The following is a 25,557-nucleotide window of genomic DNA, read 5'->3' as shown; positions in this document are numbered from 1 at the left end:
AGACTTGACAGCCTTGGTTTCTCAAATGATTGCCTCGCCTGGTTTACCAACTACTTCTCTGATAGAGTTCAGTGTGTCAAATCGGAGGGCCTGTTGTCCGGACCTCTGGCAGTCACTATGGGGGTGCCACAGGGTTCAATACTTGGGCCGACTCTCTTCTCTGTATACATCAATGATGTTGCTCTTGCTGCTGGTGATTCTCTGATACACCTCTACGCAGATGACACCATTCTGTATACTTCTGGCCCCTCTTGGACACTGTGTTAACTAACCTCCAGACGAGCTTCAATGCCATACAACTCTCCTTCCGTGGCCTCCAATTGCTTTTAAACGCAAGTAAAACTAAATGCATGCTATTCAACCGATCACTGCCCGCACCTGCTCGCCCGTCCAGCATCACTACTCTGGACGGCTCTGACTTAGAATACGTGGACAACTACAAATACCTAGGTGTCTGGTTAGATTGTAATCTCTCCTTCCAGACTCACATTAAGCATCTCCAATGCAAAATGAAATCTAGAATCGGCTTCCTATATCGCAACAAAGCATCCTTCACTCATGCTGCCAAACATACCCTCGTAAAACTAACCATCCTACCGCTATAAAATAGACTCCAACCCTCTACTCAACATACTGGATGCAGTCTATCACAGTGCCATCCGTTTTGTCACCAAAGCCCCATACGCTACCCACTATTGTGAACTGTACGCTCTCTTTGGCTGGCCCTCGCTTCATACTCGTCGCCAAATCCACTGGCTACAGGTTATCTACAAGTCTCTGCTAGGTTAAGCTCCGCCTTATCTCAGCTCACTGGTCACCATAGCAGCACCCACTCGTAGCACGTGCTCCAGCAGGTATATCTCACTGGTCACCCCCAAAGCCAATTCCTCCTTTGGTCGTCTTTCCTTCCAGTTCTCTGCTGCCAATGACTGGAACGAACTGCAAAAATCTCTGAAGCTGGAGACTCATATCTCCCTCACTAGCTTTAAGCACCAGCTGTCAGAGCAGCTCACAGATCACTGCACCTGTACATAGCCCATCTGTAATTAGCCCACCCAACTACCTCATCCCCATACTGTTATCTATTTTATTTATTTTTGCTCCTTTAGACCCCAGTATCTCTACTTGTACACTCATCTTCTGCACATCTACCATTCCAGTGTTTAATTGCTATATTGTAATTACTTTGCCACCATGGCCTATTTATTGCCTTAACTCCCTTATCTTACCTCATTTGCACTCACTGTATATAGACTTTTAGTTTTCTTTGTTCTACTGTATTATTGACTGGATGTTTTGTTTATTCCATGTGTAACTCTATGTTGTTGTATGTGTCAAATTGCTTTTCTTTATCTTGGCCAGGTCGCAGTTGCAAATGAGAACTTGTTCTCATCTAGCCTACCTGGTTAAATAAAGGTTACATAAATAAATAAATAAAAAATAAGGTGTATGGTCTGCTACTTCAACCGAAGAGACAGCTGAGAAGTGAATGCAAGAACCCAATGGATTTAGTAAACATTGTTAAATGAGTGATAATGGTGAAGGATAATGTTCTCCGTTCAGAAAGAACTCTAGACGCCCCAATTAGATAGTAAAAGAGGTTCCTTGTGTTATAGATAACAATATAGTTGAAGTCGGAAGTTTACATACACCTTAGCTAAATACATTTAAACTCAGTTTTTCACAATTCCTGACATTTAATCCTAGTAAAAATTCCCCGTCTTAGGTCAGTTAGGATGAAGAATGTGAAATGTCAGAATAATAGTGGAGAGAATGATTTGTTTCAGCTTTTATTTCTTTCATCACATTCCCAGTGGGTCAGAAGTTTACATACACTCAATTAGTATTTGGTAGCATTGCCTTTAAATTGTATATCTTGGGTCAAACGATTTGGGTAGCCTTCCACAAGCCACATTCCTCCTGAGTCAGGTTTGTAGGCCTCCTTGGTCGCACATGCTTTTTCAGTTCTGCCCACACATTTTCTATAGGATTGAGGTCAGGGCTTTGTGATGGCCACTCCAATACCTTGACTTTGTTGTCCTTAAAAACCTTTTCTCAATAGGGGGTGCTGTTTGCACTTTGTAATCATTTCGTTCCCAAATTAAACTGCCTCGTACTCAATTCTTGCTCGTACAATATGCATATTATTATTACTATTGGATAGAAAACACTCTCTAGTTTCTAAAACCGTTTGAATTATATCTGTGAGTAAAACAGAACTCGAGTTGGAGCAATTTTCCTATGAGGATGTGTGAATGCTGAAATCTGCAGGCTGTTCTGAGGTCCGTTTATTAATTTGCCTGTCTTCTATTGGTTGAGATGCACTGCATACGCCTTCCCCTGGATGTCAGCGAATAGTGAGAATTGAAATGGTGTTGCTAGGCAGATCTGAGAGCTTATAAATGGGCTGGCAACGTGGGGTCCTTCCTTTCTTCTCTTCGCCATGACGCAAAAAGGACCTCAGGATGTCGTTCTAGAAAGCTCCCGTTATAGCCCTTAGATATATCCGGCTCTGTTTTTATTTGATTTGGTGTTAAAGACATCATAATGTTGTTATTTTAAACCGAGTTATATCAGTTTATATCAGTATATTGCGATTTTCGGATATTTATTAGTGCTGCGTTATAGTGAGTTGGACATGTCTTTGCCACATGGCTAATGTTTACTGCTAATTCCAACGTTGAAGGCGACAATCTACAACCGAGCAACGATTATTTTGGAAAAAGGACAACTTGCCCAAGATTCTGATGGGAGCTCATCAAAAAGTAAGAACTATTTATGATGTTAATTCGTTGTTCTGTTGAAAAATGTTAAACTCAAATTCCACCATTAATTTCGGTGCGGTCTCGCTTTAACGCACGCTGTATGTCATAGTAACGTTAATTTTACGTTAAAAATCTAACACAGCGATTGCATTAAGAACTAATGTATCTTTCATTTGCTGTCCAACCTGTATTTTTTAGTCAAGTTTAGGATTAGTTACTGTTTAGATTAGGTGCCTCTCCCAAGATTTCTCCCGACATATTGTTGGCAGCTTGGCTACTTTTCTCATTGTATAACCACGATTTGTGCCGCTAAATATGCACATTTTCGAACAAACTCTATATGTATTGTGTAATATGATGTTATAGGACTGTCATCTGAAGAAGTTTGAGAAGGTTAGTGAAAAAATGTATATCTTTTGCTGGTTTATTCGTTATCGCTATTGTTGGCCTGAATCAATGCTGTTGTGTGGTTGGCTATTGTAGTAAGCTAATATAATGCTATATTGTGTTTTCGCTGTAAAACACTTAAAAAATCTGAAATATTGGCTGGATTCACAAGATCTTTGTCTTCCATTTGCTGTACGCTGTGTATTTTTCAGAAATGTTTTATGATGAGTATTTAGGTAATACACGATGGTCTCTGTAGTTATTCTAGTTGCTTTGGTGAGAGTTGTGATGGTGGCTGCAATGGTAAACTATGATTTATACCTGAAATATGCACATTTTTCTAACAAAACATATGCTATACAATAAATATGTTATCAGACTGTTATCTGATTAAGTTGTTTCTTGGTTAGTGGCTATTTATATCTTTATTTGGTCAAAATTGTGATAGCTACCTATGCAGGAAAAAAATGGTGAAAAAAAAAAGTTGTGTCTTTTGCTATCGTGGTTAGCTAATAGATTTACATATTGTGTCTTCCCTGTAAAACATTTTAAAAATCAAATGATGGCTGGATTCACAAGATGTGTATCTTTCATCTGGTGTCTTGGACTTGTGATTTAATGATATTTAGATGCTAGTATTTACTTGTGACGCTATGCTAGGCTATGCTAGTCAGCTTTTTTACTGATGGGGGTGCTCCCGGATCCGGGATTGTGAAGTTAACCTGTTGAGGATGGGGGCGCTGTTGAGACTATTTATGCTAATCGTGTAATTTTTGAAACGGCTTCCCACAAAATCCTTGATCGTACAATATGCATATTATTATTATTATTAGATAGAAAACAGTCTATAGTTTCTATAGGAGTTGAAATTTTGTCTCTAAGTGGAACAGAGCCCATTCTACAGCAATTTCCCTGACATGGAGTCAGATTTCAGAAATTTTGGCCACTGTTCTGGAGTCAGTTAAAAGGGCACTGTTATTGCTATGACTATACGGACACTGCTTACGTCTTCCCCTGGATGCCTTTACGTGATGACGATTTGAATGGGGTCGATTGCGCGTTCACAGGCCCTATAAATAAAAAAACCCTGTAGGTAGGAGCTCCTTTGCAGCTGCGTAATGCGCGTGGAGGACATCGACCTGCTATTTTTCCAAGCGTTAGTTTAGCCTGTTATATTTTTCCGGTCATGTTTTTACTCGTTATAGGAGTTAAAAACATCATAAGGTAGTTAATTTAAAGCGTTTTATAGCAATTTATATCCGTTTAGTGCGATTTTGGGACATTTATTTCTTTAACGCTGTGAATAGCTGGGCACGCTTTCAGTTCATCCCGAACGCAGTTGGCATTTCCACATGGCAAGAGGACAGCTTTCCACCAAAAGACGATTACTCCCAAGAAAGGATCCTTTGCCCAAGATACTGATGGAAGAACAGCTCAAAGTAGGACATTTTTATTATGATAAATCGTGTTTCTGTCGAAACATTTTAGTGGCTTAGGACGCCATGTTTTTTGACGTAGCTTCGCTTGGCGCAAACTGTATTGAAAAGTAAGGATAAATTAAAAAATGTAATTCCGCAATTGTATTAAGAATTAAATTGTCTATCAATCCCTGTCCACCCTATATTTTTTAGTCACGTTTATGAGTATTTATGTATAAGAGTAGATCACTGTCTAAGTGGCGCAAGGACATTTTCTGACCAGCTGAGCTACATTTCACATTGTCTAACCATGATTTTGGTGGCTAAATATAAACATTTTCGATCAAACTCTATATGGATTGTGTAATATGATGTTACAGGAGTGTCATCTGAAGAATTCTGAGAAGGTTAGTGAAAAAATTAATATATTTTGGCGATGTTGACTTTTATCGCTCACTTTGGCTAGAATCAATGCTGGGCTGCTATGTGCTATGTGCTATGCTAATATAACGATTTATTGTGTTTTCGCTGTAAGACACTTAGAAAATCTGAAATATTGTCTGTATTCACAGGATCTGTGTCTTTCGATTCGTGTATGCTGTGTATTTTTACGAAATGTTTGATGATTAGTAAGTAGGTAAACACGTTGCTCTAAGTAGTTTTTCTATTCCAATTGTGACGGTGGGTGCAATTGTAACCTATGCCATCTACCTGAAATATGCACTTTTTTCTAACAAAACCTATCCCATACCATAAATATGTTATCAGACTGTCATCTAATGAGTTTTTTTCTTGGTTAGGGGCTATAAATATCTTAGTTTAGCCGAATTGGTGATAGCTACTGGTGTTGGTGGACAAATAAAAGATGGTGGATTATGCTAATGTGTTTTTAGGTAATAGATGTACATCTTTACATATTGTGTCTTCCCTGTAAAACATTTTAAAAATCGGACATGTTGACTGGATTCACAAGATCTGTGTCTTTCATTAGCTGTATTGGACTTTAATGTGTGAAAGTTAAATATTTAAAAAAAATATTTTTTTTGAATTTCGCGGCACTGGTTTTTCAGTGGGGGTGGGGGGGGAGTGCCGCTAGCGGCACACTCATCCTAGACAGGTTAAGCTTTGGAAGTATGCTTGTGGTCATTGTCCCTTTGGAAGACCCATTTGCGACCAAGCTTTAGCTTCCTGACTGATGACTTGAGATGTTGCTTCAATATATCCCCATAATTTTCCTCCCTCATGATTCCATCTATTTTGTGAAGTGCACCAGGCCCTCCTGCAGCAAAGCACCACCACAACATGATGCTGCCACCCCTGTGCTTCACGGTTGGGATGGTGTTCTTCGGCTTGCAAGCCTCCCCCTTTTTCCTCCAAACACAACAATGGTCATTATGGCCAAAAGGTTATATTTTTGTTTCATCAGACCAGAGGACATTTCTCAAAAAAGTACAATCTTTGTCCCCATGTGCAGTTGCAAACTGTAGTCTGGCTTTTTAATGGCGGTTTTTGAGCAGTGGCTTCTTCCTTGCTGAGCGGCCTTTCAGGTTATGTCGATATAGGACTCGTTTTACTGTGGATATAGATATTTTTGTACCCGTTTCCTCCAGCATCTTCACAAGGTCCTTTGCTGTTCTTCTGGGATTAATTTGCACTTTTCGCACCAAAGTACGTTCATCTCTAGGAGACAGAACGTGTCTCCTTCCTGAGCGGTATGACGGCTGACTCCGGACGCAAAACCTGACTCTAAAGGGGAGGGTCCGGGTGGGCATCCATTCACGGCGGTGGCGCCGGTCGACCCCCCTCCGCCCGCAGATCCCTCTGCTTTGGTGGCGGCCCTGGTGCATGGACCTTCACTGGAGGAACCGGGCCGCAGATCATCGCCGGAGGAACCAGACCACCGATTATCGCCGGAGGCCCAGGACTGGGAACCGTCACTAGAGGCTCCGGACTGGGGACCGTCGCTGGAGGCTCCAGACTGTGGACCGTCGCTGCATTCTCCTTGCCATGGATCATCACTACAGGCTCCGGGCCTTGGATCATCACTGGAGGCTTCGTGCCATGGATTACCACTACAGGCTCCGGGCCATGGATCGTCACTGGAGGCTTCGTGCCATGGAGCATCACTGGAGGCTCCGGGCCATGGATCACCACTGGAGGCTTCGTACCATGGATTATCACTAGAGGCTCCGGGCCATGGATTATCACTAGAGGCTCCGGGCCATGGATTATCACTGGAGGCTTCGTTCCATGGATCATCACTACAGGCTCCGGGTCATGGATCATCACTGGAGGCTTCGTGCCATGGATCATCACTCGAGGCTTTGTACGTGGAGCCGGAACAGGTCTCACCGGACTGAGGAGACGTACTGGAAGCCTGAAACGTGGAGCTACCACAACGCGTCCTGGCTGGATACCTACTTCAGCTCGGTGAGTGTGGACACACTGGGCTATGACGGCGCACTGGAGGCATAGTGCGTAGAGCCAGCGCAGGACACACTGGACCGTGGAGGCGCACCGGAGGTCTGGAGTACAGAGCTGGCACAACTCGTCCTGGCTGGATACCCCTTGTAGCCCGGCAAGTGCGGGGAGCTGGAACAGGCCACACTTGGCTGTGCTGGCGAACCGGGGACACCGTGCATAGAGCTGGCGTAGGATAACCTGGCCCGAAGAGACGCACCGGAGGCCAGGAACGCTGAGCCGGCACAATCCGTCCTGGCTGATTACCCACTCTAGCATGGCCACTGCGGGGACTTTTCACAGAGCGCACCGGGCTGTGGATGCGCACTGAAGGCATGGTGCGCATTACCGGATAACACGGTGCTTGACCGGTCACTCGCTCCCCACGGTAAGCACGAGGAGTTGCTCAGGTCTGAACCCTGACTCTGCCAATCTCCCCGTGTGCCACCCCCCAAAATAATTTTGGGGGCTGCCTCTCGTTCTTGCCTCGTTGCTCCAACTCCTCGTAACGTTGCCGTTCCGCTTTTGTGCTTCTATCTCCTCCTTCGGACTGCGATACTCCCCGACCTGCGTCCAGGGTCCTTTTCCGTCCAGGATCTCCTCCCATGTCCACTCGTCCTTTTTACCACGCTGCTTGGTCCTTTGGTGGTGGGTAGTTCTGTTATGTCTCTCGTCGGAAGGCATGGACCAAAACGCAGCGTTGTAAGTGTTCATGATTCTTTATTACTCAAAAACACTCAAACAAAATAACAAAGTGAAAAAACGGAACAGTTGTGTCAGGTGCAGACACTAAACAGAAAATAACTACCCACAAACACAGGTGGGAAAAAGGCTGCCTAATTATGATTCCCAATCAGAGACAACAATAGACAGCTGCCTCTGATTGGGAACCACACTCGGCCAAAAACAAAGAAATAGACCCCATAGAATGCCCACCCTAATCACACCCTGGCCTAACCAAAATAGAGAAAAGAAACTCTCTATGGCCAGGGCGTGACAGGCTGCGTGGTCTCATGGTGTTTATACTTGCACACTATTGTTTATACAGATGAACGTGGTACCTTGAAGCATTTGGAAATTGCTCCCAAGGATGAACCAGACTTGTGGAGGTCTATATTTTGTTTTCCGAGGTCTTGGCTGTTTTCTTTTGATTTTCACATGATGTCAAGCAAAGAGGCACTGAGTTTGAAGGTAGGCCTTGAAATACATCCACAGGTACACCTCCAATTGACTCAAATGATGTCAATTAGCCAATCAGAAGCTTCTAAAGCCATGACATAATTTTCTGGAATTTTCCAAGCTGTTTAAAGGCACAGTCAACTTAGTGTATGTAAACTTCTGACCCACTGGAATTGTGATACAATGAATTATAAGTGAAATAATCTGTCTGTAAACAATTGTTGGAAAAATGACTTGTGTCATGAACAAAGTAGATGAACTAACCGACTTGCCAAAACTATAGTTTGTTAACAAGAAATGTGTGGCATGGTTGAAAAACTATTTTTAATGACTCCAACCTAAGTGTATGTAAACTTCCGACTTCAACTGTAAATACTCAAAGCAATTCTAAACAGAATCAAAGACGCATGGATAAAGTATCACTGAACTCTTAGAAAAATGGGTTCCTAAAGGGTTCTTTGGCTGTCCCCATACGATAACCCTTTTAATGTAGGTTCCAGGTAGAACCCTTTTTGGTTCCAGGTAGAACACCTTTGGGTTCCATGTAGAATCATCTGGGCACATAGAACCCCTACCTGGAACAAAGAAGTGTTCTTCAAAGGGGTCTCCTATGGGGACAGCACCTTTTTTTCTAAGAGTGTGTGTACTTTAATAAAACCCAAATTCTTTACAAGATCTTCGTCAAAAACAGACTGTACAAAGAAAAAACATTTTTTTTAAAAGGTTCCTAATCTCGATCACAAACTCGACACCACAAAAGTTAGCTTACCCCATCAAACATCAAGCAGTGGCCAGTTCTATTAATCTTTAACACTGAGTTCTTCTGATGTCAAATATAGAGGGAAAATGTGGCAAGCACAATGTCTGGATGTGTGTGGAACACTCACCGTTCTTTTTCTCAGTCATTTTTTCTCGCTCAAAAGTAGAAAATGAAAAGAGTTAGCTGAAGTTCAGGGTGGCCCTGCTTCACAGATCCTGTGATGGTCAACTTGCCACCCAGTCTTATTCCCAGCCTGTATAAATAGATAGCACAGAACATAAACGTTAATACACTTTTTGCCTGGAGAGAGGTGGGTTAAACAAGTTAAATAAACCAAAGGGCAAAGTGAGTTGTTTTTAGCAGATTTGACTAATAGACTAGGCTGAAGGGGAATTGTTATTTTTCTATGGAATAAATGTGTAATAAACATGTCTCTACTGATGAGTGGTAGCTATATTGTAATTTACCACAGATTTAGGATATGCTGTTTCTCCCCAGTATGCATACTAGCTAGCTACCAATAGGCCTACCATCCAGCATAGAATGATTAGGCCTACATACCTTTTATATCGAGAAACTCATAACAATCACCCTTAGACGTGAACACTGGACAGAATGTAACTGTTACTTTTCCATAGCTATGTTCATGATCAAAAACAACTCGATGCTTTAAAATTACAGAGTAGTAGGTTACTCAAAATCCACACCATTCTCAGAGCACTCACCTCTCTTTTGCAACAGGTGTATGACTGCTTGTCAGGTCAAGCGTAAAAAAACTGAAGTTACAATCTCGGCGATTACTCTCGAGGCTCGCTGTTCCCTCCGGGGTAGCAGTACGAATAGGCTGTAAACTCCACCATGGATATTCCCAATTCTTCGACAAGTGGTTGTATGGCTACGAAGAGTACGAAAAGAAAACGTTCCCCACTTTCTCCCCTTCTGCGAAAGAAAACAGTTTTCCGTTCAAAACTGAAAATAAAATTTCCTATAGATAAAACGTGTAGCTACCAAAGTATTTACACAGTTGTTTTTTCTGTAAAAACAAGACTGCTCAGCAGTTCAACTTGTTCAACTCCCGGTTCTGCGCTCATAGCCTTTTAGAAACGGTCAAGGTAGTGCACAGGTGACGTCATGAGATATCAGTCAAATGGCACCTGCAGAGCAGAGCACAGGCTTAAAGCCCTTTTGTTTTTAAAGACCATGGTTAATCAAGTGTAACTGTTAACAACCCCTTCAACTGATTTACCGTTTCCTAGTTCTACATTTATGTGTTAAGTTCAGGTAATGTTCCAGGTGCAATAGACAAAAGTGCATTGAAGTTGAGGCATGAGTAGGCCAGTCCTCGGCTTAAACCATGCCACAGGAGCTTAACGGACCTTGCAACATTATTAATGGATCGTGCAACATTATTGTCTAAACAATAGGGTGCAAACAGGGGGTTGGGATAAGATTGGAACTAGACAGGTCTGTAGGCAGAACGGTCAGAGGTAAAGGCATAAATCTGCATATAATGGATGCTCATTGTAAACAAGGTCTCAATAGACAGAACCAAAAACAGGCTCTGGCTTGTTTAGGGACAGTGACATAATAAGCCAGCAACAGTGCCTTGGCTTTTTGTTGCAGGCTTATAATGCCAATGCTTTTCTATACATCTATTTTTGTTTCTCAATATACTTGACCAGTTCCTAGTTAGGAAAAAGAGAAGTGAGTGACAGACGGAAAGACAGACACTGTCGAGGTCTTCGCTGCTAATGTAAAGAAGGACAGTGAGTAATAGAGTGGGGGAGCGTCAGAGATGGCTTTGGGCATCTTCCAGACTGGCTGGAGGAGGCTGCTCTCACTTATCCTGCAAGGTAAGACTGACATCATATTCATCATTATCATACGGAACACACTTTTAGTATGGTATGTGAATAGACATACAAAGTATTGTATTGTAAATCATATTCATTAATTCCTTGTATCCCAGGCTGCTGTGTGGGTGTCCTCTGTAGTGACTGGGCTGTGTGTGTTCCCTCCGCTCTACTGTATGCCGTGGCCGTCTCGTCTGTGGTTCTTCTCTGCTCCTACGGCTACCCTCAACGCTACAGGGTGCTGTCTGAGATGTGGTGCCGGGACCAGAGCCGCTGCATCACCCCCAGGTATGTGTACCATAGCCAGGGCATCTTCCCTGAGCCAGCCTCCCAGGGCAGAGTGGAGTACCTGGGGAAGGAAGGAACCAGAAACTGACTGCTCCCTGAGGATGTCTGATCTGAGGAGGTCTGATAGCGGGACATACGTCTTCTATTTTATCACCAACCACCCAGTGGAGAAGCCTCCTGGACAGCCTGGAGTAACCCTGCTAGTGGCAGGTAAGACCAGAGTGCTTATTATATGTTATATAATATTATATACTTATATTATAAGTATACTTATATTATAAGTATTTTCTGTAAATATGCCTTGTGGTCAATGATTATATGTCGATAGCAACTGACCAGTGGAGAGTTAATAAATCCGCATTGAGTTAATAAAGCCTCATACAAACATGGTCTCTTTTTGGCTTTCTTGAGTAAGGCAGCTCTAAAATGCAGGTGTTTTTCGGCCTAGCTCTGTGCTTTCTGTGGTGGTGGGACAGGCAGCAGAAAATACAGAGCATAGGGGTTGGTAATGTTCTCTAGTTGCGCAGTGAATGGCTAAGTGTACTGTCACTCATGGGGACACTATGTCACCACAAAATCTACAAGGGAGAGTTCGAAAATTCATGCTCCTTGGGTGCTGCCATAGATTTACATTAGACGTGCCCATCCAAGAAGGCTCAAGGTCATTGTGCAGGGTGCCGTCTTTCAGATGGGATGTTAAACGGGTGTCCTGACTCTGTGGTCACTAAAGATCCCATGGCACTTATTGTAAGAGTAGGGGTGTTAACCCCTGTGTCCTGGCTAAATTCCCAAGCTGTCCCTCATACCATCACGGTCATCTAATCATCTCCAGCTTACAATTGGCTCATTCATCCCCCTCCTCTCCCCTGCAACTAGTCGTTGCTGTAAATGAGAATGTGTTCTCAGTCAACCTACCTGGTAAAATAACGGTAAAATTCAATAAAAAAAACAACATTGGCCACAGATAAAATGACTTTAAATCACGTAATATCAACCGTAGCTTTGATTGGACTGATCATGTCAACATTATACTTTCAAAATCTTAGCGAGCAAGCTAGATAAGCAGTCATCATCATCACTCAAGTCAACAATCTACTGGCAAATCCTTTTTAATCCTTGTCTTATGAAGATAAATTATAGATAAAACGTATCAGTGCTCATTGACCAATTCAACAATGAGTGGTTTGGAAGCAATCAGTGGCTAACTGCAAGCATTGCAAAGCAATCATTAGTCTGCTATTCAATGAAGTGGCTGTGTGGTCCCAAGTCTAAGATTAAGGCTCTCTTTTCCTAGTTTAAAATAATAACTTTCAACAATGGCCATGCTGTCAATGAAGCATGATTTTTTGCCGCGCTCAAAACAACTGTTAACTCGGAACTGCAAAATCTGACTTTAGTGAGTTCAAGACAACTCGGAACTCAGGGGGAAACGAGCTACGACTGGGAAAATACGTTTTGAACTTTCATCCAACTCGGAATTGTAAATCCGGAACTCAGGCCTCTTTTTAGAGCTACTACCTGAAGATCACTGACATCATCATGATTCAACTTTTTTGTTGTTGTTAAGTTCCCAGTTGGAAGTTTTGGTATTTTATTAGGATCTCCATTAACTGTTGCAAAAGCAGCTGCTACTCTTCCTGGGGTCCACAAAAAAACTGAAACATGACATAATACATTAACATGATTAGACAAGAACAGCTCAAGGACAGAACTACATACACAGTTGTCTTGAAAGCACCATAAATCCAGAGAATGTCAGACTTTGATGACAAAGTTTGGTGACAAAATTTGCCTACGAAGGACCGCCGTGCCATGTTCCTGTTCAAGTGAGCACTGCACAACAAGGTAAGTCCAAAAATGTATTGTATGCTGCTGCATAAATTATGTAATATGCCAGGGAGATATGTATACTGCCAATGTTCTGAATTCTGTCGCTTTACATTTAAAAAGTGCTGAACAAATAGTTATATTGACTACGTCTGTCCTAGCTCGCTCATTAACAGTTGATGTTGAGATGTGTCTGTTACTTCACCTCCGTGAAGCATTCATTTGGACTGCAATTTCTGAGGCTGGTAACTCTAATTAACTTGTCCTCTGCAGAAGAGGTAACTCTGGGTCTTCCTTCCCTGTGGCGGTCCTCATGAGAGCCAGCTAGCGCTTGATGGTTTTTGTGACTGCACTTGAAGAAACTTTCAAAGTTCATTAAATGTTCCACATTGACTGACCTTCATGTCTTAAAGTAATGATGGACTGTCGTTTCTCTTTGCTTATTTCAGCTGTTCTTGCCATAATATGGACTTGGTCTTTTACCAAATAGGGCTATCTTCTGTATCACCCCTACCTTGTCACAACACAACTGATTGGCTCAAACGCATTAAGATGGAAATAAATTCCCCAAATTAACTTTTAACAATGCACACCTGTTAATTGAAATGCATTCCAGGTGACTACCTCGATGAAGCTGGTTGAGAAAATGCCAAGAGTGTGCAAAGCTGTCATCAAGCCTGGCTACTTTGAAGAATATAAAATATAAAATATATGTTTATGTTTAACATGATTCCATATGTGTTATTTCATAGTTTTGATGTTTTCACTATTATTTAATAATGTAGAAAATCGTAAACATAAAGAAAAACCCTTGAATGAATACGTGTGTCCAAACTTTTGACTGGTACTGTACATTTAGTGTGTAACTATTTGACCTATGAAAATAGGAGAGCTGTTGAAGTTGTGGTCAGCTTCCAGCTTATCTTCACAGAGATCAAGTCTGACCACAAGCCTTAGAGGTTCCAATGAAATGAATGTCATCATAATTTCTGAGTCACTCTGATAGGAGCTATTGCTTCCTCATTTCAGTATTATCACATGATTCAGAGAGACTCTCATAGTGTTCCTACACTTCCTCAGAAAGTTTGTCAATGTTTTAATATTTACTGATTTTCTCATTAACTTACTGAAAGACTCTCTGAGTAATAGTGACAGTGATATTGATATCTGTATGTACAGTACCAGCTGTTGACAACAACATTGAGAGCTCTCTTGTAACTAAGAAGTTATTGTACTTTAAATCCTGATGGTATGGTGGCATGTCCTACGACCACAATGACTGTATGCAAAAATTGCAGAATGTAGCAGGAAGTCACATGGTCTTGACTGTCAGTATGGAATCGTCCTTTGGGTGACCACCCACCACCTCTGATTCACATTGTTAGGTTGTTATTTTTCAGAGTAAATAACCCACGGACACTAGAGAAGCTTTAGCCAAGTTGAATTCCCAAAGGTTCTGTACAGCTGTAATCAGCCAACCCAACATTTGTCCAATACAGATATTTATATCCCACTTAAGACACTTCTCCTTTTCTCCATTCCTTACATTTTGTGGCTCTATAGGAAGCTAATAAAGAGGGTAACAGGACCCCAAACATTTATTACTCTCTTAACACTTCATCGGGATAGGGGGCAGTGTTTCCACTTTGAACAAATTGCGTGCCCAAACGAAATTTCCTCCTACTCTGTCCCAGAAGGTAATACATGCATATTATTATTACTATTGTATAGAAAACACTCTGAAGTTTCTAAAACTGTTTGAATTATTTCTGTAAGTATAACAGAACTCATTTGGTCAAAACAGGAAATGAGAACTCGATTTTCAAAACAGTGTTTAGATTTTAGTCTTATTATTCTACTATAAAGGAGGGGCTCATAGGAGCTGTTTTAGTGAGTGGTCGTCAGAAATTTCAGTCTGGATTTGCGCGCGAGGGAGAGAGAGAGCTCTCGTTCCAATGCTCTTTCTTCAGACAATGAAATTCTCCGGTTGGATACTAATTGATGATTAATGTAAAACACATACTACGTATGGATTGCAAACATCATTTGACCTGTTTCTACGACCTGTAACGGAACTTTTTGAGTTTTTGTCTGGAGGGATTTCTCTGTGTCATGAAAATGCATTCCTGGGCTGAACATGCTAACAATAAGTGGCAAAATGATGGGATTTATTGAACTTTTCAGTCATTTCTGTCGATCTGGGAATCCTGGGAGTGCCTTCTGATGAAGTTACTCGAAGGTAAGTGCATATTTATAGTGTTTTTGTAACTTTTGTTGACGCCAAAATGGCGACTATTTCTTTGGCTGGATTGTGCTCTAAACGCCGTTCTCAGATTAATCTTTTTCCGTAAAGTTTATTTTGAAATCTGACACATCGGTTGCATAGAGGATAAGTTTATCTTTAATTATGTGAATAACACTTGCATCTTTTATCAATGTATATTATGAGTATTTCTGCAAAATCACCAGATGTTTTGGAATAAAAACATTACTGCACATAACGCGCCAATGTAAACTGAGATTTTTTTTTATATATATGCACATTATCGAACAAAACATAAATGTATTGTGTAACATGATGTTATATGACTCATCTGATGAAGAATTTCAAAGGTTAGTGATTAATTCTATCTCTATTTGGGGGTTTTGTGAAAGTACCTGTGCTGTGAAAGAAATGTCTATGCTTTTTTGGATTTGGTGGTGAGCTAATATAAATATACGTGGTGTTTCGCTGTAAAACATTTTATAAATCGGACATGTTGGCTGGATTCACAAGATGTTTATCTTTCATTTGCTGTATTGGACTTGTTAATGTGTGCAAGTTAAATATTTCTAAAAGATATCTTTGAATTTCGCCCGCTGCCTTTTCAGTGGAATGTGGGGGGTTCCGCTAGACAGGTTTAAGAGAATCTATCCTCACCTTCTGACCTCAACCCCTCTTTCATCTAATACAAAGATGTCCATCTGTCTATCCTGTATCAACACGTCGCTCTCCTCTCCTCCATCAAACACATTCCAAAGCCTTCTGGCTTTCTACAGAAAACCCTTCACTTTCTCCTTTGATTCTAAGCTTCTTCTCTATCATTTATTTAATATCTCAATGTTCAAAATGTCGAACCCAACAACATCAATGCACAGACAACCACCACTACAAACACAACGACAACATATGGATAGACATTCCAGTGTATTTCAATTTAAAATAGGAATAGAGAAGTAATATGATGTGCCCTGGCCTGTTATCTGTCTGGTATGTCTTATTGGGCTTTCCACTGGAGTGTGGGCAGTACTACAGCAGGATAACATCACTGAGCTGCCCTCAACAACATCACCAGCGGGACTCTGCTACTTCACTGGAATTATCTGAAAGTAGACAAGAGATGTGTAAGCAATTTCTTTAACCAGGCAAGTCAGTTAAGAACAAATTCTTATTTACAATGACGACCTACCCCAGCCAAACTCAGACGATGCCAACTGCCAACTGTGCGCCACCCTATGGGACTCACAATCACAGCCTGATGTAATACAGCCTGGATTTGAACCAGAGACTGTAGTGACACCTTTTGCACTGAGATGCAGTACCTTAGACCGCTGCGCCACTCGGAAGCCTATCACAAATTATGCACAGGTTCTTTAAGTTTGGGTTGAGTGGCAAAATAAAGAAGTCAACAACAGGTTGCAAATTCAAAAAATAGTATTCCCCTTCATTAGTGAATACAAACTGGATTACTGAGACCCTCTCAGCCTGGTCAAAAAGGAGGTCATAACAGTACATAATTAATAAAACCAACAAACTAAACAACATAAAAAATACAGGTTCTGGTGCAGTCGAGGGAAGATCAAACTAAATATTAATTCAACTTCAATTCAAGGTAAATAAACAATGTTCTCTCAAACTTAGTCAGATAGTTACAAACTAAACCAGTCACATGGCCACTTCCCTTTTACAAGCACCTTCCCCCAGCGGCTGCACCTCAAACAAAAAAAGAAACTGTCCAATGAAATTTCAGGGTAAAGATCTCTACAGATCGGTGTCCCACCCTTGGGATGGTTGAGCTAATGTGCGCTAATGTGATTAGCGTGACTTTGTAAGTAACAAGAAAATTTCCCAGACATATCTTATATGGGCAGAAAGCTTAAATTATTGTTAATCTAACTGCACTGTCCAATTTACAGTAGCTATTACAGTGAAAACATCCAATGCTATTGTTTGAAGAGAGTGCACAGCTATGTACCTTAACATGTATATATTGACCAATTAGTCATATTTGGGAAGACATTTGAACATTTTGAACAGGAATGCAATGATTCATTGGATCAGTCTAAAACTTTGCACATACACTTCTGACTTCTAGTGGCCAAAATCTTAATTGCGCCTAGAGTCCTAAGTCAGATAATGGCCTTTCTAAAGTGTTATATTCTCAAACTTTAATTTCACATTGCCACAAACTGCAAAGTGTTTCCTTTCAAATGGTATCAAGAATATGCAAATCCTTGCTTCAGGTCCTGAGCTACAGGCAGTTAGATTTGTGTATGTCATTTCAGATGAAAATTGGAAAAAAAGGGTCCGATCATTAAGAGGTCTTAACAAGCAATGGACACACCTGAGACACATACTGTACATGCCAAGTACCGTACAAGACATATACAGTGCCTTCGTAAAATATTTTCCACATTTTGTTACGTTACAGCCTTTTTCTGAAATGGATAAAATATTTTTTCCCCTCTCCAATCTACATACAATATACCATAATGACAAAGCAAAAACAGTTTTTTATATTTTTTAGCAAATTTATAAAAAATAAAGAACTGGAATATCACATTTATATAAGTAATCAAACCCTTTACCCAGTACTTTGTTGAAGCACCATTGGCAGCGATTACAGCCTCAAGTCTTCTTGGGTATGACGCTACAAGCTTGGCACACCTGTATTTGGGGAGTTTTTCCCATTCTTCTCTGCAGATCCTCTGACGATCTGTCAGGTTGGATGGGAAGCGTCGCTATTTTCAGGTATCTCCAGAGATGTTAGATCGGGTTCAAGTCCGGGCTCTGGCTGGGCCACTCAAGGACATACAGAGACTTGTCCCGAAGCCACTCCTGCATTGTCTTGGCTGTGTGCTTAGGATCATTATCCTATTGGAATGTGAACCTTCACCCCAGTCTGAGTTTCTGAGTGTTCTGGAGCAGGTTTTCATCAAGGATCTCTCTGTACTTTACTCCGTTCAACTTTGCCTCGATCCTGACTAGTCTCCCAGTCCTGGCGCTCAAAAACATCACCATGTGATGCTGCCACTACCATTCTTCCCCGTATGGATGGTGCCAGGTTTCCTCCAGATTTTACTCTTGGCATTCAGCCAAAGAGTTCAATCTTGGTTTCATCAGACCAGAGATTATTGTTTCTCATTGTCTGAGAGTCCTTTAGGTGGCTTTTGGCAAGCTCCAGGCGGGTTGTCATGCACCTTTTACTGAGGAGTAGCTTCCGTCTGGCCTCTACCATAAAGACCTGATTGGTGGAGTGCTGCAGAGATGGTTGTCCTTCTGGAAGGTTCTCCATATGCCACAGAGGAACTCTGGAGCTCTGTCAGAGTGACCATCGGGTTGTTGGTCACCTCCCTGACCAAGGCCCTTCTCCCCCGATTTCTTAGTTTGGCCAGCTCTAGGACGAGTCTTGGTGGTTCCAAACTTCTTCAATTTAAGAATGATGGAGACCACTGTGCTCTTGGGGCCCTTCAATGCTGCAGAAAGGTTTTGGTACCCTTCCTCAGATCTGTGCTTCGACACAATCCTGTCTTGGAGCTCTACAAACAATTCCTTCAATCTCATGGCTTGGTTTTTGCTCTGACATACACTGTCAACTGTGGGATTTTATATAGACAGGCGTGTACCTTTCCAAATCATGTCCAATCAATTGAATTTACCCCAGGTGAAGTTGTAGAAATCAAGTTGTAGAAACCTCTCAAGGATGATCAATGGAAACAGGATGCACCTGAGCTCAAATTAGAGTCTCATAGCAAAGGGTTTGAATACTTATGTAAATAAGGCATTCTGTTTTTTATATTTATTACATTTGCAGACATTTCTGAAAAACTGTTTTTGCTTTGTTATTATGGGGTATTGTGTGTAGATTGCTGAGGATTTGTGTGTATTTAGTCCATTTTAGAAAAACGTCTACAACGTAACAAAATGTGAAAAAAGTCAAGGGGTCTGAATTCTTTCCGAAGGCCCTGTAGATCTATTACCATAACTACTTATTAATTGCACACTTTACATATCTTAATTGCGTTGCAATGCAGCTGTAACAGCTGATTTCCTCCTCTTCGTCTGAAGAGGTGTAGCAGGGATCGGACCAAGACGCAGAGTGGTAAGTGTCCATGTTTTAATATAATCTACTGAACACGACAAAAAATACAAAATAACAAAGTAACCTAACTGAAACAGTCCCATGTGGCATAAACACAGACACAGGAAACAAACACCCACAAACCAACAGTGAAAACAGGCATCCTAAATACTGTTCCCAATCAGAGACAATGCAAAATACCTGTCTCTGATTGAGAACCATATCAGGCCAATTGACAAACCTAAACATAGAAACACATAACATAGACTGCCCACCCCAACTCACGCCCTGACCATACTAACTAAAGACAAAACAAAGGAAAATAAAGGTCAGAATGTGACAGCAGCTTCGTTTATTGAACATTATGAAAGGATATGTTCAGGCTTCAGGTTTGGCAACAGTGGAGTAGACAGAATGATCCACCTCTAAACTTTCTTCCAGCCTGCAAAAAGCAAATGGAGTTTTTGTATGAGTATATTCAAACATTTCAAATAAACAGACTTCCAGAAATAGAAATAGTACTAAGTGAATATGGATGTGAAAGTTGTATATGGCTGTGTGAGTGTGTAAAGGTGTACAAAGTGAATGAAAGCTGTCAAGGGACTAACTCCAGTGTGAAAGAGGATTGCTGAGTGCGTGAAAGAATGGATACCCCAACCAGTTCTGTGTGAGCTGATTTTTTAGATCTATAATATTATCTAGGGGTTCTGTCCACCACTGCCCATCGATCTACAGGTAGTGAGCACTGACTATAATTTCCACCTTTTGTCTATTCCATTTGCACAACAGCATGTGAAATTTATTGTCAATCAGTGTTGCTTCCGAAGTGGACAGTTTGATTTCACAGAAGTGTGATTGACTTTGAGTTACATTGTGTTGTTTAAGTGTTCCCTTTATTTTTTTGAGCAGTGTATAACACAATAGATCTGGTAGAAGAAAATACAAGGAAATCAACAGACGTTTTTTGTTCTTTTACTGTTGTTGCATCTTTAAAATCAACAGAAAGGCCAAACATTCAGTTATGATACTGGGGATCATTTCAAATCAGAATATAAGTAGGCAACAGTATTTGACCAAAGTTTCAGATAGATACCTTCAGGAATGAGTGAGGTACATGCCATTGAGCATGAAGTCACCCAGGTGTCCCTCACAAGTTTCCCAAATGTACCCAAGTGGCCGAATTGGTACATTGATACAAATAACTATATACAAAATACAAAACAATTATTCTAACATACCCCAAAACATATATATTTGGAAAATTCAAGAAAAAAAATATGAATATTTCAACAACCAAAAAAATATCAAGGGTAACTATTTACACTTCAATGTTCAATCATGTGAAGACTCTCAATCCTCTACACAATGTTGCGCTCCTGATGCCATAGCCCATAGCAGTCTCTCTCTGGTGGAAAACAGAGGGTCACAGAACAGGTGGTGCAGGTGACAGGGGACTTCTTATGGCACAGGGCACAACGAAGCCGCCCTACTGAGCCTTTTTTCCCTGAGGCACATTCCTGCCTGCAATGATGAATTTCAGCATGTGCGTACCACTGGTTGGAGCAGAAGGGACAGAGGTAGAGGGGACAGAAGGCGCTACAGTGTTCTTGCTGTAGTTAGCAAGCTCCTGGATGAGCAGCTCCCTGAAGGCTAGCTGCGAGATGGGGGGCTGTCCACAGTTCTTGGCCATTTCCTTCTGGAGGATGAAGGAATTCACCACAGCAATGTCAATAAAATGATAAAACAAAGTCTTGTACCATTTCATGGTCTTGTGAAGAACATTATAGTAGCCTATCAGCGCATCCGATAGGTCTACACCTCCCATGCTCTTGTTGTAATCCTTCACAGCAGCTGGAATGGGGACATTTTTGGTGGTCCAAGCGCCTGTAGGACCTTTCAAACGTCGAACAACGTGATCCCCACCGAAGGACTTGTGAATAGTGGAGCACATGACTACCTCTCTGGTGTCCATCCACTTCACAAAGAGCAGGCCATCTTCACGGATCCATCTCATGGTACCCCGCTCAGCCCGCTTAGAAGTGTCGTTCACCCTGGTTTTTGGAAAGCCCACTCTGTTGGTCCAAATGGTGCCACAGGCCCATATCTCCAGCTTCCTCAGGTCTGTGAACAGGGTAGGGCTTGTGTAGAAGTTGTCTACAAATAGTTTGTAGCTGTTCCCTAGCAACTGGAAATCTAATAACTGCATCACAGAGTCATAGCTAAGTCCCTTACCGCTTGCACAAATGTGCTTCCCCTCATAGACAAAAAAAATTGCATGTGTATGCACACGCAGAATCGGCCAAAACAAACAGTTTGTAAACCCATTTTGTCGGTTTGTTACGCATGTACTGTTTAGTCCAATTCTGGCCTTTGAGGCTACCATTCTCTCATCTATGGAAAGGTTCTGGGCGGGCTGAAAATAAGTCTTGCATGCCTCAATGATATCGTGGTAGAGAGGTTTAATCTTGCAGAGCTTATCAAACCCTGCCGTGCCTCGTTTCGTCTCGCTGTCCTTATCAACTTCTGGGTCACTGATGTGAAGCGCCCGTGAAATTGTCAGAAACCTTTTGCAAGACATGACCGTTGAGGGGAAAGGCAGTTGATAGAGGGGTGCAGTTTTCCAGTAGTCTTTCAGGGTTTTCAACTTCACCAGCCCCATGTAGATGACCATAGAAAGGTAGCAAAACAGATCTGACATGGAAATGGCCTTCCATGCCTCTGTCTTGCCTTCCTGCTTCTTAGCGCCGTACTTATTCGCATTCATCACCAGGGTATCAACAACTGCCGAGGTGAAAAACAACTGGAAAAGTTGCATGGGGCTGTACTTGGAAGTTAGGTCCAATTGAGGGCCTACTGGGCGTTTTGGTCGGAAAACTGGAGGTGGTGGGGCCACATCCTCCTCCAGAACAGAGTGCCAACGGTCCTCCTCCGCTCTGGCAGGTTCTACGCTGGACGCTCTGGACGGTTCCACGCTGTCCTTCCTCCGCTTCTTTGCCGCCGGCTTACCACCCCTTGATGACCGGGCGGAGGTAGGTGTGGTGCCGGAAACAGCAGGGGTCCAGCTGGATGGACCAGCTTCAGTGGGGGATTTGCACCTTGGCTCCCAATCAGAATCGCTGGGACTGTGAAATAAAGACACAGACACACAGACACAGATTATATATACAGCAAGTGACTATGGTGAGGTGTTGTATTTTATATCTAAAATGGAATGGACATGTAAACAATTAGGTAATAATTATACAGACACACAGACACAGATTATATATATACAGTAAGTGACTATGGTGAGGTGTTGTGTTTTATATCTAAAATGGAATGGACATGTAAACAATTAGGTAATAATTATACAGACACACAGACACAGATTATATATATACAGTAAGTGACTATGGTGAGGTGTTGTCCATTCCATTTTAGATATAAAATACATGTAAACAATTAGGTAATATTTATACAAACACACAGACACAGACATACACCCACAATGTAGAGCAATATGTACTTTCTACATTTCAATATACTTATGTGTACTTTATATTTCATGTCCTAGTCATATTTTTATATAAGGCAAATAAAATACAAACGTCTCAAACAACTCAAATGAATAATATTTGATATTATTAATTTCAAACAACATTACTCACCGATCCAAAACAGCGTCTTCCCCGTAGAGGAACATTTCCTCAAATTCAGAATCAAAGGATTCATTCTCACTTTCCGATTCATTTTGGTGTTCACTTTCACTATCTCTATCTATTTAGTCAATTATATCGTGTAGGTCCGTGTATTTGGTCTTCGTCTTCGATTTGACTGATTTATTTGCCATTATTCCGTTCTGAAAATGCTCTAAAAAAACTGAAATGCTGCGCGTAACCTGCGTGGGTGCTTCTTGTAGAATTTTCAATGGCGAATATTTGTGTGTACGCATGAGTTTCCAACAAAGGCTATTCTTCCCGGGTCGAACCATTACATGTTCCCATTTACCTCAGTTCATTGGCTATCTACCCAGCTAGATTTCAAGAAGATCAGTGGTCATTGGTCCGAAATACAGTCAATCAACGAAGAACAGGTCATGTCATTGGTGCGTAATGAGGTCGTTGTTTGGTGTGTTCAAATCAGTTCCTTTCGGTCAATATGTCCCGGGAAAAAAAACATGATGTTTGGTTGTTTTACTAACAAACAGAGGATTGTAATGAAACCGAACATGACTGGATAAACGTCCCTTTAGAGTGAGGAATTACATGAATGTTACGTCCAAAGTTGAAGGACGCTGAATTTTCCACACAACCCGTTTACAAAATGTTTCGTGTTAGGCTATAAAAATGGATTATATCGAACAAAACGCCACTTCATTGTTTCGTCGTGACCTTTAGGATTGCCAAAAGAAGAACATTTCCTAAGGTAATTGATGAATTTTATTGCAATTTCTGACTTTCGTGACTAATCTACTTTGCTGTAACTGTGTTGTTACTGATGTGTTGTTACTGTGTGTTGTTACTGTGTGTTGTTACTGATCGATAATCGCTTTTGTAGTGAAGCTTTTCGAAATCGGACATGGTGGCTAGATTAACAAGAGGTATAGCTTTGATTTGGTGTATAACACTTCTGATTTAATTGAAGTTAAATATTTATAATAATGTCATTTCGTCAATTTTTGTGAAACGTTCTGCTAGCGGAACCCCAGTCCTAGACAGGTTAATGTATATTAATCCCTCCAAAGCTTTACATATGAATCTTAAAATAATAGACATTTAATAAATATTGAAGCAGAAAGTGAATATCCAACAGAGATTGATAATACGAATATAGAGTAACTTTTTGAAGGTTTACTAAAATGAAAACAAAGCCTTCCAATATGGAAAAAGTTGTTTTGTTTTGTTTTAAACCTTGCAATAGGGGGAAAAGCAGAATGTTGTTTGAGAGTGATCCATTTGTATAAGTAGTAGATTGAGGTCTTCCTATTGGGAAGATAGGAGTACTAGTTGAAGGAAACAGATTGAGACTAGTGAAAGTAACAAAGTAAGAAAGTGAATGGTAATTGGCTTTCAGATGGCATCCAATAATGCAGTATTTTAGTAATTTGAAGGAGTAAAACAGAGGGATTGAGCATTGGGACTGATATTAAATCAGAGGCTGCTCACTCTTCAAGGTCTGGTCCATTGCTCTCATGTTTAACCATGTGTGTAGGTAGATGTGGAAAGTTAATATTATTATTATTAACCCTGCATTAAAGTTATATAGAAGCTCCTTAGATATTCTGTGTTTGTATTTAATGAAAATAATGATATTTTGGAGATTATTTCGTTTTCAAATAACCGAAAGTTATTGGCTGTACTAGAGAATTCAAAACCTTTTTTTGTAAGAATATTGTACATGGGATTGATTTTTAGAAATGTAGCTTAATTCATTTGATTAATATTATTGTGTTTCTATTCCAAGAAAAATGAAAAACGAAATATGGTGCTGTTCAACGTAACCTTTGTTTAACTAGGCAAGTCAGTTAAGAACAAATTATTATTTACAATGATGGCCTACACCGGCCAAAACTGGATGACGCTGGGTCAATTGTGCGCTGCCCTATGGGACTCCCAATCACTGCCGGATGTGATACAGCCAACCTAACAAAAAAAAAATGTTTGAATATACAATTCTCCCCGTACCCTCCTTCTTGGCAAGAATCTATTGTCCCGCGAATAATGGCGCTGTACAACGTGACCGGTCGGGTCAGTATTGCCAAAACATTTATTTATTAAAGACTATCAGAAAGAATGTTGGCAGGTAGCATTCTCCTAGCATCCGCCAAACCCAGATTTGTTCGTCAGACTGCCAGATTGTGAAGCATGATTCCTCACTCCAGAGAACGTGTTTCCACTCCAGTGTCCAATGGCGGTGACCTTTACACCATTCCTGCCGATGCTTGGCATTGCCCATGGTGATCTTAGGCTTGGAAACCAATGCAGTTCCCATACCAGGTGGTGATACAGCCCGACAGGATGCTCTCAATTCTGCATCTGTAAATGTTTGTGAGGGTCTTAGTGGCCAAGCTGAATTTCTTCAGCCTCCTGGCGTTGAAGAGGTGCTATTACACCTTCTTCACTACACTGTCTGTTTTAGATTGTCAGTGATCTGTATGCCAAGGAACTTGAAGCTTTCCACCTTCTCCACTGCACTTTTTTTTTGTAGTGTTTGTCGGTTTGGCAATGCCACTGTCAGCCAGAGAAATATGCTGAGAAGGATTATTACCACAGCAAGCAAGGTACTTGGAGTCAAACAGAC

General features: G+C 41.2%; 2 protein-coding genes across 2 annotated transcripts in view; both read right to left on the bottom strand.

The window, feature by feature from the left end:
• Positions 1-10,077, bottom strand: part of LOC129857298 (serine protease hepsin-like) — a 37,696-nt gene extending 27,619 nt beyond the window's left edge. Inside the window, exons 1-2 of the mRNA XM_055925403.1 lie at positions 9,695-10,077; positions 9,097-9,222 (exon numbers count right to left, since the gene is read on the bottom strand). Of these exons, the coding sequence (XP_055781378.1) occupies positions 9,097-9,115 (19 nt within the window). The 5' untranslated portion in view covers positions 9,116-9,222; positions 9,695-10,077. The remainder of the gene's footprint in view (positions 1-9,096; positions 9,223-9,694) is intronic.
• Positions 10,078-20,234: 10,157 nt separating this feature from the next.
• Positions 20,235-23,194, bottom strand: LOC129856677 (piggyBac transposable element-derived protein 4-like). The gene is made up of 2 exons (XM_055924414.1): positions 22,926-23,194; positions 20,235-22,400 (listed from the first exon to the last, which is right to left on the bottom strand). The coding sequence occupies exons 1-2, from the start codon at positions 22,958-22,960 to the stop codon at positions 20,765-20,767; spliced, it is 1,671 nt and encodes a 556-aa protein (XP_055780389.1). The 5' UTR covers positions 22,961-23,194; the 3' UTR covers positions 20,235-20,764.
• Positions 23,195-25,557: the final 2,363 nt, after the last annotated feature.

Source organism: Salvelinus fontinalis, chromosome 6, assembly GCF_029448725.1.
Source record: "Salvelinus fontinalis isolate EN_2023a chromosome 6, ASM2944872v1, whole genome shotgun sequence".
Taxonomy (NCBI): Eukaryota; Metazoa; Chordata; class Actinopteri; order Salmoniformes; family Salmonidae; genus Salvelinus; species Salvelinus fontinalis.
The sequence above is the reverse complement of the archived record's forward strand: the minus strand, read 5'-3'. Positions and strand labels throughout refer to the sequence as shown.

Coding starts and splice junctions, on each gene's coding strand:
- LOC129856677 (XM_055924414.1), bottom strand. CDS start 22,960: ATGTTCCTCTACGGGGAAGACGCTGTTTTGGATCG. Junction 22,401..22,925: donor GAAGACGCTGTTTTGGATCG/GTGAGTAATGTT, acceptor TTTATTTCACAG/TCCCAGCGATTCTGATTGGG.